This window comes from Stenella coeruleoalba (genome assembly GCF_951394435.1).
Source record: "Stenella coeruleoalba genome assembly, chromosome: 1".
NCBI lineage: Eukaryota > Metazoa > Chordata > Mammalia > Artiodactyla > Delphinidae > Stenella > Stenella coeruleoalba.
Genome location: NC_137169.1, coordinates 44,993,786 through 45,011,628, shown reverse-complemented (window position 1 = coordinate 45,011,628; position 17,843 = coordinate 44,993,786). Strand labels below are relative to the sequence as shown.

Sequence of the window (17,843 nt, the reverse complement as noted above, 5' to 3'; positions counted from 1 at the left end):
AACATTTAAAAAATAGATAAAGAACTGGCAACAAGTTCAGTATCATTCATATTGACAGAAAAGAGAGTAATCAATGGTCTCAAGTTCACGGTTCTGGGAAGATGAGAACTGAGATAAGACTACTGGATTTGGATAGAATGAAATCTCTTGTGTCCTTAGAGAGAAGAACAGTGTTTGTGGGAGAAGCCAGCATGGAAATAATTTAATGAAGGAGGGGAAGGGGCAGAAATGGGAGTTGTGATTATTAATCATATTTAAAGGAATTTGGCTATAAAAGGAAGAAGTGAAACGAGGTATCTGGAAAAGATGGCAGACAATTAAAGGAGAAGATTTAAGTGTATCCGAAGGTAGAAAGAGAGAGCCAGTAAAGGGGGTATGGGTGACAACAAAATGAGAGGCATCATGGCATCCTCATCTCCACAGTCAATCCTTACCAAGTCTGGTCCATTCTCCCTGATAAGGTCTCCCTACGAACCTGTCACTCAACAGGTTAGGTTCTTTCCTATTTTAAAAATTAGAACTTTCTTCAATTCCACATTCCTTTCTGATATTGCCACCTCTCTCTTTCCTTTCAATACCAAACTTCTTGAAAGAGTTGTCTGTTTTCACAGTTCATTTCCTTACCTCCTTCTCACTCCTCAAGCTTCTGCCCTTAACCTTGCTTTTGAAACTGTCCCTACCAAAATCATTAATGACCTTACTTTGTAAAATCCAACGTGCAATTTTTAGAATTTGCTTCTTTGGCCCTTTGACAACGATGGACACTGCTGACGAATCCCCTCTCAGAAGCCCTCCTTCCCATTCCATGACAGCGTTCTCTCCCATTTCCCTGCTCACACCTTCTCCATTTCCTGTGAGCCTCATATATTGACGTGCTTCAGGATTTGGGACTTGGCTCTTTGCTTTTCCAAAATACTCTCCCCAGGCAACTGCCTCAGTTTCTAACTATATGCTGATGATGACTCTCAAGTATATATTTACTGTCCCTCCTTAGCTTTAGCCTTGTACATCCAACATTCTGTTGGACATTTCCTCTTGGATGTCCCACAATAGTGGGACACTAAAGAAACTGCCCAGAATTTTTTGAGAGACAAGGAGACATATGAGCTAAGGGGCATGGAAAATAAAAGATCTAACAAATTTCTAATTGTAGAATGCCAGAACAAATAAATAGAGAGAACAAAGGAGACGTGCTTTTGAAGAGATAATGGTTGTAAAACTTCTACAAATGAACATAAATCTGCAGGTCCAGGAAGTAGAATATATCTAGGTTAAATTAAAAGAAATACATGCTGTGATAGCCTGTCTACAAGATAGCCCCCAATGATCCTCACCTCTTTGTATTCATAACCCCTGTGTAGTTGTCTCCCAACTGTACCCAGGCTGGTCTGTGTGATCAACAGAATATAATAGAAGTGATGGTATGTTACTTCTAAGATTAGATGATAAAAGACACTATGGTTTCCATCTTGGTTATTCTCTCTCGGATCACTTATTCTGGGGAAAGTCAGCCACCATGTCATGAGCAGCCCTATGGGGAGACCCAGGTGATGAGAAACCGAGGCCTCCTACCAGCAAACCCATAAGTGAGGAGTTAGGAGCAGATCTTCAAGCCCTGGTCAAGCTTTCAGATGACTACAGTCCCAGCCAACAGTTTGACTATAACCTCTTAAGAGACCATGAGCCAGAAGCACCCAGATAAGCAGCTCCTTGATTCCTGACCCTCAGAAAACCTGTGTGAGATAACAGACACTTAAGCTGCTAAATTTGGGCATAATTTTTACACAGGGACAGGTAACTAATACGCATGCTAAGACCAAACAGTTTTGAATGGCTTACAAAGAGTCTTCTCCATCTGGTCCAGACTCTGTCTCCAGCTTATTACATTTCAAGTACACAAAACTTCTTTTAGTTTTTGCAGTGTACCGTGTTCTCTCCCACCTCCAGCCCTCTGTACAGCTCACGTGATATACCCAGGCCTGACACATTCTTTAACATCTTTTCTACTCCCAACACATATACTCCTTGGGCTAACTTCTCCTCATCATCAGAGCACTCATTGCATTGTATGATAAAGTCTTGTTAAATTGCCTGTCCTTCCATTAGACTGCAGGCTCCAAAAAGGTGGGACAGTATCTGTCTCCTTCATCATTATGCCAGCATAGTTCCTAGCACAAAGAAGGTACTCAGTAAATATTTGTCCCTTACAGCCCACAGGATAGGGACAGGCAGGAGGCTAAAGGTGGAAGAATGTAAACATTCTCAGGCAATGACCCAAATGAATCTTCAGGCTAGCAACTGACCAAGGAACCCGTATATTCCATACAACCTCAGGTTATGGAAAGGCCTGGGATAGGGTCAAGACTCAAAAGTTGGATGGTTTCCAGCTCCTCTTAAGTTATACCCCCTTGTTGTGGTTTCATTATGATTCTTGAATTGGAATCTCTGAACATCAGACACACCCTTTCTTGAAAGCATATTCACAATGGTACTCAAAGGACAAATAGAAATGATTTTTTAAAAATTGTCATCTGTTCTGTATTTGTAGGACAATTCCAGACTATTATGTTGATATTTAAGATCTGATTGTAAGTGGTATTTGTGGTGTGCCTAAATATGAACATATACATACACATATGTACATGTATACATGTCATAAAATATTAACCACTAGTACCCTCTACTGGTGGAAATACCTTATCTGCTCATATGAATGGTCTTATTGCCCTCTAGTGACCACAACCTATAAAGAGAAAATCTAGCAGCAGATGGGAGACTCTCCTTGGCTATAATGATAGGGTTTTATGTTCTTTAAGCATCTAATTTTCTCAGATTCTGGTTTATATTACAGGGGTGCAACTCTCAAGACTCTTGGGGGAACCTCTGGGGAATTTCACACAGCTCTTGCCAGCTGTTAGCGCCAGTCTGAAGCTGCTTTCTCTCCTGCTTCTCATGAACAAGAGGTCAAGGGGAGGCAGAGAAGGCAATGGCTGCACTGGTGAGGGCAAGAACAGCAGCTGTGAACGACTACCCTGGACTCCCTGGGGACTTGGGAGCAGCTTGAGGAACACATGTTGGCCCTCCCTCGCATATTATTCACAGTTGTGTACTGTACTAAAATGGTAATTCAACGTAGTTCCTGACTTACCTCTTAAAATATCTCCAATGCTGTAATAAATGATGTAGCAGCAAATGTTGCTATTATTTTGTTTTTACAAACCATGCTTTGGAAGTTATTTCTACTCAAGACGGAAAAGCCAAGATTTAAGTGAAATGTCGCCTCTTCTATGGAGCCTTTTCTGAATTCCCCAGATGTAAGACTACTCTGTCCTCTGTGCCAGCATATACCTTGTACAGATCAGAATGGTACCATGGACAGTATTTATATGCTTTTATTTTTAACCTATATTATTTTACTACTCCCATTTGTCAACCTGCTTGTTTCTCCACCAAACCCTAAGTTCCTTGAGGTCACAAATCATGTCTTCTTCATTTTTGCACACCCAAGCATCAAGCACACTCAAAACGTTATCCACAGATCACGCTAGTTACAAGTTCATGCAGTAAGTACAGAAACTGAAGCAAGCATTTAAAACTTTGACAAAGTACTTCTACTTTGTTCTACAAAGTACTTCTACTTCTACTTCTATAAAAATTGTTATAATTTTTTTAAAAAGTAGGGCTTACATTTTGTATATTTTAATTTCATTTTTCTGGTAATTTTTATTATATTTTAAAAGTATTAGTCTGTAACCAATGGAGAATTTTTTAAACAATGATCTCTTACCACAGATAGTTTGAGAAGCACTGATATGATAGATAATGTCTGAGGGAGGGAGGAAAGGAGAAAGAAGGAGATAAAATATAAGCACTTATAAAATTCGGAAGGAACATACCTATCCTTGTTGATTTTAACACTTCCTTGGAGGGTATTTTCTTCTTTAATTCTCGTAAGGCTTCAACTAGATTCTCTTTGGTTTGATCAGGAAGCTCCAACATAGTTTTCCATCTTTTTATGTCTTCTATAACCACAACTCTCTGAGAAAAAGAAAAGTCATTTGGAAAATGGAACATTTTCATTAGAAAGACATCTGCCTTCACCTGAGCTAATGGGGCTCCTATTGACATATGAATTATTGATTATGACCTGAACCAAAGCACAATATATGTGATGGCCCCAAATGATGGGTAATTGCTTAAAAGCAGCTCCTGCTTACTGCAAACCAGGAAGAGGGTTACACCTATTAGGAAAAGTGCAAGTTTTAATCTTACCATGTCAGACACCACTGGGCACTTAGCACTGAGAGGCAGTAAGGAGGGGAAGAAAAGAAAAACGATGCTGAGGTGAATCAACCTTATAGCTCACTTAAGTATCTTAATTCATAGGCAAGGACAGAGAGCAGAGAAGTCATAAAGACATATTTATTTCAACAATAAAAAGCACACTTCAACAGCTCCCTACCTCCTAGATGGTAAAACTCAAACCTTCTCGTTTGAAGAATTTTTGAAAACTTTAAACACATAAAAAGGTAGAGAATAACTCACTATTTATAATGAAAAAAAGTTAACATTTTGTCATTACACATAAAATAATAAAACACTGTAAAGTTCAAGTCTCCTTACACCCTTCGCCCTTCATTCCCTTCCTTCCGTTTCTAGAAGAAACCACTATCTTAAAGTTGACACGAATCTTACCATTAAGTGTAAAATATTAACAATTAAGGAATCTGGGTGAAAGGGATGAGGAAGGTCTTTGTACTGTGTTGCAACTTTTCTGTAGTTTTGAAATTATTTCAACTAAGAATTTTTTTTTTAAGTAAACAGGGAGACAAAAAAATAAAGTCGCTTTTATAATTGCACACAAAAAATTTTTTTCTTGCTTTTATCAATATTACCCTGGGGAGGTGGGCCCGGGTAGGGACTGGGAAGGGGCACAGGGGCCTCTGATAAATGTCCTGTTTCTCGATCTGGATACTGGCGACACAGGTGTGTTCTCTCTGTGAAAATCTGTTAAGACGTACATACTTGTCTACTTTTCTACATGCATGTAATAGTTCAATAAAAAGCAAGCCAAAAAGTCTCAACTCCCTCCCTGGCTGGGGTCTAGCCTAGCTGCCCGTGGTGGGAGAAGGGGATGTCTGGGGACTTCTCTATTTCCCCACCTCTGCTTCTCCTCCTCCCCCATCTGCTTGTTTGCTTTGGTCTTTGGCCCTTCCAGGTTCGAAACTGGGAAAAAAAGCAGCAGTAAGGGAAAGCAGAAGCCTTATTTTTGGTTGTGATGCTACGCTCATCAGGTTTCAGTGCTCTCTAGACTTGGCAGATATTCATGAGACGTTTTTGTGGTTCCGTGGAGAGCTCCCATGGTTGAGATCTCACCTGCAGTTCCCACAACACTAGCAAGGCCTCTTCCAGCCAGCGGCTTACAGGTCCACCCTAAGTCTCCAGTTTCTGGCAACTGCTTCACCCACTCTCTCTGTAGGGGTCCCACTGCCCTTCCAAGGATCCTTGTGAACTGAGCTCCTTTAATTCAACTCCAGGCCAGTTAGCATTTTCTCCACTATGCCCACATCTTTGCCCTGAAAAACTCTGTGCATAACAGCTTTCCCACAGCAGCCACTTCTCCTTCTTGTGGCATCAGTTGCCACCCTGTTTTTAGACTTTCCCAGGCACAGGTCTGGTCTCTGTGTCCACCAACTCCAGGAACTGAGGTCACGTTCTCCAAGTGAAAATACCATAGCCCTCCCACTTTATCCAAAGGAATTCTATCTCCTCTCCTTCTTTACCTTCAACCTTCTTTTTTTTTTACCTTCAACTTTCTTTATTGCCTACGGTAGGTGATAGGTTCAGGATTCCAAAACTGGTCTTCATTATCTGCCTTCACAAGTTCTGTATAGATGGTCTAGAATAACATTTGGGAACACCATTTTATAGCTATTCCTTTGTTCTCAGCCTTTAGGAGCCCTAGCCAAAATTGAGACAGAGCCCTTTTTAATGATCTGTTACAATATAAAATAGTATTAGTGTTAAATGGTATGACAAATAAATCGATGAAGCCAGGTAAGGGATATTTTCAGTAGGAAGAAGGTGTAAATATAATATTCTGCAGCTTGCTTTTTTCACTCAGTATAATTTCTTGATTTATCCATACTGATACGTATAAACCCAGTTGATCTATTTTAATAGTATTGACTATTATTCCATTATTTTTATATACAATGTCTTAGAATTTTAAAATCTAGTTCCTTAATGGATATTTAGGGACTTTTTCCCCCCTCACATTTTCCCTATTATAAACATTGCTTCAATGAACTCCTGCCTATTATACACTCATATGTCTTCCATCCTTTACTTTCAACTTTTTTCTGGGTCATTATGCTTTAATAGCCTATGGCTGCTTTACTTTGCTCCTCCTCCCCTATCCAATCTGAGAGTTTCTATCTTTTAATAGGCATGTTTAATCCATTTGCATTTATTATGATTACTGATACACTGGACATACTTTCTCTTTGCTTTTTTCTTCTTTTCTTATCTTTTATTTAACAGCCTGAGTTTTCTTTAATCTTGTTTTTTCTTTTATGGCTTGGAAGTTATACATTCTATCATTTTAGTGTTTGCCCTTACAAGTTTTAAGATACTCAATGAAATCTATACCAGTATCCTCCTCACAAGTCTCTACCTTCTGAAACGCTTATTAGAAATATACATGGTCTCTGCCTGTCCTTCAAGTCTCTTAACTTGTCATATTTCCATTTCTGTGGGATGCATTCTAAGTGATTTACTCAGATCTAGCTTTCAATTCAGCATTTCTCTCCACAGCTATGACTTACCTACTTTTAACCTGTTCAATGTGTTTCTTTGTCAACAAATATGCTTTTTCATTGGACAAATTGTTTTTTTCTCTAAATCTGCCTGTTTTCTTTTCATACTATCCTATTCTTGTCATTTCTATTACTTTCATTATCCTGTGAACATTTTAAACATATTTAAGGTCTCTTTCAGACTGTTATCTCCGCTTCTTGGAGTAGAAATTCTATTATTTACATCTGCCTGCTCATCCTCCCTCCTGGTAATTTATTTTATTGTAGAGTTTTGTAATTTTTGACCATGAATTCATCTTTAATGGAGACTGTTTTCCACAGGAGTCCTGTGTACTCTAGGTTGTGAAGTGTCTTAACAGGGAAATCTCACCTTTGCCTTTGCCAAGGCCTTTGGATTTCCCTGGTTCTGGGCCAGTTTTCATGTTAATTTTTCAGCTTTGCAGATAGCACGAAGTTAAAAATATACATACACACATAGTAATAAGTGTGAGGTTCTAATTTATTATGGTCAACTCTTTTTGAACTCAAACCCTGAGATGATACAATCTTCATGCTGATTCCTTGGACTGGTGGATGGAATTTTTCTAGTTCATTTTTCAAAAGCATAGTAGCCCTGTGTTGACTCCCAGCTTCATGTGGCCTGAAGCCTTATCTGCTGTCCCCATACTGGCCCTAAAACCCCAGCCCCTAAACTCTGTACCTGGTTTGCATGGAACTATATACAAGCATACCCTGTTTTATTGCACTTCACTTTATTGTACTTTGCAGATACTGCATTTTTTTTTTTTTTAACAAATTGAAGGTTTGTGGCAACCCTGCAACGAGCAAGTCTACAGATGCTGTTTTTCCAACAGCATTTGCTCACTTTGTGTCTCTGTGTCACATTTTGGTAATTCCTGCAACATTTCAAACTTTTTCCATTATTATTATATTTGTTATGATCTGTGATCAGTGACCTTTGATGTTACTATTGTAATTGTTTTGGGGTGCCACAAACCATGCCCATACAAGACAGCAAACTTAACTGATAAATATTCTGACTGTTACACCAACCAGCCATTTCCCCATCTCTCTCCCTCTCCTTGGGCCTCCTTGTTCCCTGAGACACAACAATATTGAAATTAAGTCAATTAATAGCCCTACAATGGCCTCTAAATGTTTAAGTGAAAGGAAGAGAAACATGTCTCTCACTTTAAATCAAAAGCTAGAAATGATTAAGCTTAGTGAGGAAGGCATGTTGAAAGCCGAGACAGGCCAAAAGCTAGGCATCTTGCATCAAATAGTTAGCCAAGTCATAAATGCAAAGGAAAAGTTCCTGAAGGAAATTAAAAGTGCTACTCCAGTGAACACACAAATGATAAGAAAGTAAAACAGCCTTATTGCTTATATGAGAATGTTTTAGTGGTCTGCACAGATCAAACTAACTACATTCCCGGGGAGGGGGGGTGATGGTGTGATGAATTGGGAGATTGGGATTGACATATATACACTAATATGTATAAAATGGATAACTAATAAGAACCTGCTGTATAAAAGATAAATAAAATAAAATTCAAAAAAAATAAAGAAGTATAATTGATAAGTTAAGAAAGGAGAGAAATCAGAATCATAAAAAAACAAAAAAACTAACTACAACATTCCCTTAAGGCAAAGCCTAATCTAGAGCAAGGCCCTAACTCTCTTCAATTCTATGAAGGCTGAGAGAGGTGAGGAAACTGCAGAAGAAAAGTTTAAAGCTAGCAGAGGTTGGTTCATAAGGTTTAGGGGAAGAAGCCGTCTCTATAACATACAAGTACAAGGAAGCAGCAAGTGCCTAAGTAAAAGCTGTAGCAAGTAATCCAGAAGATCCATCTAAGATAATCAATGAAGGTGGCTACACTAAACAACAGATTTTCAATGTAGACAAAACAGCCTCATATTGGAAGAAGATGACATCTCGGACTTGCATAGCTAGAGAGAAATCAATGCCTGGCTTCAAAGCTTCAAAGGACTGGCTGACGATCTTGTTAGGAGCTAATGCAGCTGGTGACTTGAAGTACAAGCCAATGCTCATTTGCCATTTTGAAAATCCTAGGGCCCTTAACAGTTATGTGAAATCTACTCTGACTGGGCTCTATAAGTGTAACAACAAAGCCTAGATGACAGCAAATTTGTTTACAACATGATTTACTGAATATTTTAAGCCCCCTGTCGAGACCTATTACTTCGAAAAAAGATTCCTTTCGAAATATCACTGCTCATTGACAATACACCTGGTCACTCAAGAGCTCTGATGGAGATGTACAACGAGATTAATGTTGTTTTCATGCCTGTTAACACAACATCCATTCTGCTGCAAGGAGTAATTTTGACTCTCAAGTCCTAGAAACACATTTCTAGGATACACGTATCTAGAAATAGATTAGAAATACATTTCGTAAGGCTATAGCTGCCATAGATAGTTGAGTCCTCTGATGGAAAAGTAAATTGAAAATCTTCTGGAAAGAATTCACCGTTCTAGATGCAATTAAGAACATTCATGATTCACTAGAAGTCAAAATATCAACATTAACTGAAGTTTGTAAGAAGCTAATTCCAAACCTCATGGATGACTTTGAGGGGTTCTAGACTTCAGTGGAGGAATTAACAGTAGATGTGGTGGAACGTGCAAGAGAACTAGAATTAGCAGTGGAACCTAAGGATATGACTGAATTGCTGCAATCTCATGATTAAACTTTAATAGATAACGAGTTACTTCTTATGGATGAGCAGAGAAAGAGGTTTCTTGAGATGGAATCTACTGCTGGTGAAGATGCCGTGAAGATTGTTGAAATGACAATGAAGGATTACATAAACTTAGTTGATAAAGCAGCAGCAGGGTTTGGTAGGATTGACTTCAATTTTGAAAGAAGTTCTACTGTGAGTAAAATGCTATCAAACAGCACTGCATGCTACAGAGAAATCATTCATGAAAGGAGGGTCAATTGATGGCAAACTTCATTGTCGTATTTTAAGAAAATGTCACAGCCACCCCTACCTTCAGCAACCACCACCCTCATCAGTCAGCAGCCACCAACATCGAGGCAAGGCCTCCACCAGCAAAAAGATTCCAACTCGCTGAAGGCTCAGATGATAGTTAGCATTATTTAGCAATAATTATTTAGCAATTTTTAAATTAAGGTATGTACATTTTTTTAGACATAATGCTATTGTACACTTAACAGATTACAGTATAGCAGAAACGTAGCTTTTATATACATTGGGAACCAAAAAAAAATCGCATAATTGCAGTGGTCTAGAACGTAACCCACAATATCTCCAAGGTATGCCTGTTATCTCCAGCTCTGGGTTTGGATTTCCTCTTTCTTCCTGGCACCTGAGTGTTTCTCTTTCTTCTTTTCAAGCTCAGTTCTGTATTGGAGACTTTTTTTTCGTTTTTGGCTGCACCATGCGGCATGCAGGATCTTAGTTCCCCGACCAAGGATGGAACCCACGCCCTCTGTAGTGGAAGAGCAGACTCTTAACTGCTGGACTGCCAGGGAAGTCCCTGTACAGGAGACTTTTTATTGAGCATTTCTACATGGCTGGAATGAGGTTGGGGTTTTCATATCCGATCATTCCAGCATATGGAACTACAGAAGCCTAAGCTCTTTAGTATGGCATAAAAGGTCTTAACAAACATGACTTGGCTCCTGAAATCCTTTTCAGCCTCACCGTTGGCTCAACATACATCAAATTATTTGAAGCTGCCTAAACAACCACAGTATTTCACATCCTCTGCCTGGGATGCTCTTCCTCTGCCTGAACCACATGATAACACCTACTTATTTTGAAAGACTCTTCAAGAATCACCTCCTGTATGAAGCCTTGCTTGCCTCTCTCTAACCGCATCTGACCAAACTCCCTTTTGAGTTTGTAATCTGCACAGGCTTCAATTGCCCCATCTGTACTTTCTGCAAATAGTTATCTACAAGGCTGTCTTCTCCATTAGACTATGAACAACTTGAGGGCCAGAACAATTTCTTACTTGTCTCTCTATCCCCAGTGTGCAGTAGATGTAATTGAACAAAGTTATATCTACCCTCAAGGACTAAGTACAGTATTCAGATCTGAAATATTAGGGCAAAAATAGAAAAATATAGCAGCCCGTTCCAGAGAATTCCATATACATACAAAGAATGTTTCCCTATTTTTGTCCACATATGGGCCCCAAAATGGATACTGCAAGTTCTTATCTGAATTATTTAGAGGAAAAAGGGAAGTGGAAATAAAATATGAATGGGGAAGCTATAATGAGTAGTGGAATGGTTACTGCCAGAAAGAAAAGGTGCTCTCCAAAATACCATCTGGTCTTAACAGTTGTGGATAGCTGGAATATCAGGTTTGGTAAAACCAATTAAGGAAAATGCTTCGCTCATAAGCAATAAAATGGGCACCATTCCACTGGTGGGGGCAGGGGACAACATATTGGCTAGTCAATCCTACAAAGGGAGTATAAAGATTTATAAAGCATTCTTAAGTGCAGAACCTAAAATAATTAGCATCTTTTCAGAATCTTTGCATTTAAAAAAATCTCCTAGTGCAACCAACAGAAGAAATCACTTTCCCTTAGGAAGAAAGAAGAGATTAACCAAATTAACCTTTACTATTCAAATGTACACCACATGAGCTTACTGAGTGTCACTTTTATTGAATGTGATAAGGCTATGGCAAAATTACTTGTAATATGCTGATAACAGAAGTACAATGGTCCTAATATTCCAAGATTTTTATACCTCCTCTGCTGGCATTCAGAAACCTCCACTTTTCTTTAGTTCACAGACTGTGGAACCAGATTTTCTAGTTCAAATCCCAGTTCTGCCACTGAAAGCTTCATAACTTTGGACAAGCTACTTAATCTCTCTGTGCCTTAGATTCTTCATCTGTAAAATATAAATGATAAAACCATCCATTTCACAGAGCTATTATTAGAAGTTAAAGAGTTAATATATGTAAAGCACTTAGCACAATGCCTGGCCCACAGAAATGGGCTCAATAAATGTAAGCAGGAATCATTATTACTATCATCATCATCATCATTCTCAGCTCTAGTTTTACTACACAGCCTCTTTTTTTCCATACAAGAAAAGAGGGAACTATTTATTAGCTTTTATTGTGTGCCAGGCACAATGCTTAGCCCTTTCAATATGCATTTATTTATTTAGCCCTCATAACAACCCTGCAGCTTAAATATTATTTCTGATGTTACTGATGAGGAAATTGAGGCTTGAATATTCAGCAGATTCTTGTCATTAAAACATGATAGTGGTGTGTGAGAATAGTCACTTGGCAGAACGTGGACCTAGTTAACTCTCTAGAATTCATATTTAACTCAACTTGTTTTTAATTTGCCATTGTATACACAGGAAAGTAAGCATGTGTGCATGCATAAACGAAAGAGAACAGCAAGTACCACTTACTGAATGGTTATATGTCGCTACTTCCCTCTACCTAGCCAAATCTTTCCATCTCTTTAAGGTGCTCTGACCACTAAAACAGATGCTGAGCTCTTTCCTCTCTTAACTCTTTTTTTGGTCTGCGTTGGGTGTTTGTTGCTGCATGTGGGCTTTCTCTAGTTGCAGCAAGTGGGGGCTACTCTTTATCGCGGTACGCAGGCTTCTCATTGCAGTGGCTTCTCTTGTTGCGGAGCACTGGCTCTAGGCACGCAGGCTTCAGCAGTTGCAGCACACAGGCTCGGGAGTTGTGGCTCGCGGGCCCTAGAGCGTGCAGGCTTCAGTAGTTGTGGTGCATGGGCTTAGTTGCTCCGCGGCATGTGGGATCTTCCCGGACCAGGGCTCGAACCCATGTCCCCTGTATTGGCAGGTGGGTTCTTTTTATTTTAAGGCTCATACTTTTATCTTAAATTTTTCTTATGTTCCCTAAAGTACCTAGCACAGTACTGAGCATAAAGTTGTTTCACAGTAACATTGGTGGAGTAGCTTACTATCCAGACCCAGCAAGGGCATCCCCAAATAATGATTATTGTTTATTCAAAAAATTTTTACATACAATGTAGCAGGCACTGTGTTAGGTCTTCAAGCAGAATCAGAACATAAGAGACTGCAGTCCCAGTCCTAACAGTTCATAATAGATTGGGGAAACTACAGGTAATCAGATAATTACAATACAGTAAGGTAAGTGCTACAACAGATATTTGAACCAAGTGCCAAGAGAGTATCGAAGAGGGAAAGATTAATTCCCCACAAAGGACCCAGGAAGCATTTCATCATTCACTTATTTAACAAATATTTATTGACCACTTAGTATGTGCCAAGCACTGTGACAGGTCCAAGGATGGAGAGGTAAATGAAATGCCCAAGGTCCCTGTACTCATGAAACAATCTAAGATTCACTTGAGCGGGATGACAAATGGGTAGGAATTCACTCTGTAAAAGATGCAGGAAAGGGGACCAACATCAAGTCAAAGCCCTGGAGACATGAAAGAGAATAGCTTAGATAGAGAAGAGCAGGAAATGGGGTGTGGCTGGAATGCATTCCCGTGAAGGGGGAGCTATAAGAGATGAGGTGAGATGGCACCTCAGACAGAACAATAGAAAGGGTCTCACATGCCATGCCAAGGCTTTTAGAGTTTAATTCATTTGGTCATTCAGCATGCCGCAGGGTGCAGCCAAAAACCAAAAACCAAAAACTAACCATTTCGTCATTCAGAAAAATGCACCATGGTCTTCTATATGCCAAGCCCCATGCCAGCTACTGGGGCCACAAAACCAATAAGACATAGTCTTTCAAGAAGCTGAGAGTGTAGCGGGACACAGGCATGTAAAGAAACACTTATTATATAGCACAAGTAAGTGCGATGGTAGAAGCATGTTAAGATATAGGGATGGCTTAGAGAAGGGAGAGATTAGATTGGCTCTGTATCTGGGGGACAGAGGGTGGTTAGGAAAGACCTTATAGCAGAGGAAACTCTTGACTAGGTCATGCGAACAAAGGATTTCATAAAGTACCTGATAACAGCAAACACTTACATAGTATTTAGTATGTGCCAGGCTCTGTTCCAAGCACTTTACATACATCGACTCACTCAAACTTCATAACTACCTTATAAAATAGATATTATTATTAATCCCATTTTATAGATGAGGAAAGACACAGAGAGGTTAACTTGTCCAAGGTCACACAGGTAGTTTAAGTGGCAGAGCCAGGATTTTAACACAGGTAGTTTGGCTCGAGTCTGTGTTCTTAATTACTATACTATATTGCCTCCAAGACAAGAGAAAAAAGCCGTTCAAGGCAGACAGGACAGCATAAGCAAAGGTACAGAGGTATGACAGAACACAACATCTTTGGGAAATTGTGAGTGGTTGACACTGCATGGAATGTAAATAAGAAGAGCAGCAGGGCAAGCAGGTACCAGGTCACAAGAGGGCCTTGGGTACCACGTAAAGAAATGTCTTTATCAAAAGGTAATTTGAAACCACTAAGGGAAGTGGTTTCCTCAGGCAGGGAGGTGACCTGAGTAGATTTTCTTTTTTTTTTTTAAAGACTTATTTCTCTGGCGTAAGTGTGGAGGCTGGAATGACAGGGGATGCCAAGGGCACAGAGACAAGTTAACAGACCATGGCACTGGTCTAAATTCAACAAGATTTTTTTTTTAAATAAATTTACTTATTTATTTATTTTTGGCTGAGTTGGGTCTTTGTTGCTGCACAAGGGCTTCCTCTAGTTGAGGCAAGCGGGGGCTACTCTTGGTTGCGGTGCGTGGGCTGCTCATTGCTGTGGCTTCTCTTGTTGCAGAGCACAGGCTCTAAGTGTGCGGGCTTCAGTAGTTGTGGCCCGCAGGCTCTAGAGCGCAGGCTGAGTAGTTGTGGCGCACAGGCTTAGTTGCTCCGCGACATGCAGGACCTTCCCGAACCAGGGCTCGGACCCATGTCCCCTGCATTGGCAGGCGCATTCTTAACCACTGCGCCACCAGGGAAGCCCTCAACAAGATTTTGAATTTAAAGTGGGAGATGTTAAGGGCAAAAAGGATTTTTAGGAGACAGAATTGAAAACTAGATATAAGAGAGAAGAATTAAGGATCGTTTCTAAGTTTCTAGTTCCAGTTTCTTGGTATATGGATATAAAATAAATACAGGAGAATAAAAAACAGGTTTGGAAGAAAAACTATTGCATTTAAAGAGAATGTTATTCCATATGCCTATTGTTTATTCTAATTCCATAATCTTCACTTGGCTCATTCTCATCATCACACACAGTGATTCTCAACTGGGGCCCACGTGGGGACACAAAGGGCAGAAGGGTCAGGTGAAGGTATATTAGAATCTGGGTATTTGTATGTGAGTGTACATGTAGTTCAATTACTACCATCCTCTTTTTCTTCCAGACAGTCTGATATCACAATCCTGCCCACCACCATCCCTCACTGAGAATCACTACTGTGTACAGTTATCCATGGATACCCTGACAAACAGTTGAAAACCTTGAATGTGTTCCAGGAAGTCACAAAACTGCAAAACTAGGAGAGATTTTAAAGACCATCTAGAGCTCAGTAGGTCTCAACCAAGGGGTACTTGTAAATATGTAGGGCATTTTTGGTCATCACAATGGGACATTGCTACTGACATTTACTGTCTGAGTGCCAGGGATGTTAAATTTTGTGCAACTCACAGGACAGTTCCAAATGATGAACAATTATCTTGCCTCAAAGGACAACAGTGTTCCTTTGAAGAAACACTGCTGTAGGTCAAACACTACATTTTCCAGATGAGGACAAAGTGAGATCCCAGAGAAGGAAATGACTTACTGAAGATCACACAGCTGCACAGTAGGGCCTAGAACCCAGGGCTTTTGTTTATACTCTCCTTTACTGCTTTCTAATCTGGGTCTGGTAAGCCTGTGGCACATCTAGAAGAGAAATCCAACTGAGTATATCAGTCAAGTACTCAGGAGGCCACCTTGTTATCACAGTCCTTTGTACATTTTCTCTAGCCCCAGATCTCACTCTCACCTTCAGAGATCTAGTCTAGAGGTGCAAGTTTGGCAGTCAGCAGCATGGGAAGCCTTAAGATGAATAAGATCACCCTGGCCAAACACATAAAATGTGACAAAGCTCTGGGGAGCACAAACATTAGTAGTCTAGTTGAGAAAATAGGAAGCAATAAAGGGAACCGAAAAGAAAAAGTCAGTAATGTAGGAGGGGAGGTTCAAGAAGACAAAGGGAACTAATTACAAACGGTTTTTTGTTTGTTTTTAGTGAAGTAATAATTACCATTAATTGGGTACTTATATCCATTGATTCAGTGTTGGTTGTCTATCCTGTATCTATTCCTTGCTTCTTCCTTGCTAACAGAAATCAGACAGTTTGAGGTTGCAAAGAGTCTATTTTAACAGTCTCTCTTCCAATCTCAGCTGTCGCTGTAAAGGCCACGTGATACGGTTCTGGTCAATAGGATATGAGGGTATGGTATCATCACCCAATCTTACTGAGTTTGTACAGGGAACACAAAATCATATTTGGTACTTTAACATTCCATTTAATAGACAAGAAAATTTTGCAAAAGAAGAATAACTTAGGGGGCTTATCCTACCAGCTAGCAAAACATACCACAAAGCCAAAGTAATTAGAAGAGTGTAACATAGCGCAGGAATTGATAAACAGGGTATGACGGAAACAAACCTGGAGTGGTCAGGAACACTCTGGGGAGGACGCACAGAAATAGGTAATTCATAGGTCTTCCATAGTAGAATTCCTCCAGACCTCCTGCTATCACAGTCCTTTGCACATTTTCTCCACTCCCAGATCCCCTCTCACCTTCAGAGATTCAATCGTGGCCTGCTTGTAAATCTTTCCTCCAGGAGCTTTCTTCTGAGGACTATTCTGGATTCTGGGTGTTCGAAGGACGAATTTATCCATTGCTAGGGGACTCCAACTACCTTCACGTGTTTGCACCGTGTTCTGCTCAAGAAAGAGGGCAGGTTCTAAAACGTCATCAAAGCTTCTGTGATGTGTGTTCCCTAAAGTGACACAATTGGGTTCTACACACTCTGGAAGCATTCCTGAATTATTAGGACTCTTGGGTGAAATTCACAGGAAGATTTCCTCCTGAAAAAGAAACATCTTCCTAAAAACTGAAAACTGTATACAATGATGGGTCTACTTCCTGAATTAGGAGGTGTCTAGCTTTCAGAAGTGCACACTGTAGAGGGGCTTCCAATACTGGGCCAGGCGTTGAACCTGGTGACTTCTAAAGCCTCTTCCAACTTAGGTTGGGTTGTGGCAGGGTTAGAGTTCCCCCGGGTTCAATGAAGCTGTAATTACCGCACCATAGCCACAACCCCAAGGGTTCCCCTAGTAACCAATAACCAACAACCTCCTCCAGATCTCAGCATGGTCCTCTCAGCAACCAGTCATCTCCAGGAACTACTCCGTGGTCAAAGGACCCTAACCACGACTGTCCTGCTCTGATCCCAGAGCAAAGGGAACCACCACCTTCCTCTGCCCTCAGCACTCAGGAGCCCAGGAAGGGGAAGCCTAACAACGATGTCATGTGAGATGAGACCCACCAGGAAAAGCAGCCCTGTCAGCAGCTGGGCCTCTCCAGAACGCACCCTCTGAGGGCCCAAGCCTAGACCTCGGGGGTCAGAACTAAACGACGCTTCCTTCCACTGCTGCAGTTTCTCGTTAGAGGCTCAGCCAGCCGGAAGAACACCGACGCCAGTGGGTGGAGGAGGTGGGTGTGAACCAAACCACATTCCCCAGAATACACCGCGAAGGGGCGGGCTCGGGCGCACCTAGGGCGGCTGTAGTTCTCCGAGACCAACTTTCCCAACCCACCGTGCGCCTCCCGCCTATGGAGAACCACATGCCCCAGCGTGCCTCGCGAAGCTAAGGAGTCGCTTCGCTCTAGTACTCGCGATGTTTGGACCCACTTCCTCTCGCCAGTCTAGAAGTTCGTAGTCCTAGAGGTGGGGCGAGAGGCGGCAGTTTCGGGCGGGTCAGGGCGGAGCTGAGAGGACGGCAAAGGCGGAAGCAGTGGCCCGCGG

General features: G+C 40.8%; 1 protein-coding gene across 5 annotated transcripts in view; it reads right to left on the bottom strand.

The window, feature by feature from the left end:
* The window catches only part of TCEANC2 (transcription elongation factor A N-terminal and central domain containing 2), a 36,981-nt gene extending 19,266 nt beyond the window's left edge, over positions 1–17,715 (bottom strand). The window contains exons 1-4 of one of the 5 annotated variants that reach the window (XM_079899383.1): positions 17,364–17,672; positions 16,612–16,902; positions 11,573–11,719; positions 3,897–4,038 (exon numbers count right to left, since the gene is read on the bottom strand). In XM_079899383.1, coding sequence (XP_079755509.1) covers positions 3,897–4,038; positions 11,573–11,587 — 157 coding nt within the window. In that variant the 5' untranslated portion in view covers positions 11,588–11,719; positions 16,612–16,902; positions 17,364–17,672. Of the gene's footprint in view, positions 1–3,896; positions 4,039–11,572; positions 11,720–16,611; positions 16,903–17,363 lie in introns of all 5 variants that reach the window. The other 4 variants (XM_079899380.1, XM_079899379.1, XM_079899381.1 and 1 more) reach the window with 4 other exon arrangements.
* Positions 17,716–17,843: the final 128 nt, after the last annotated feature.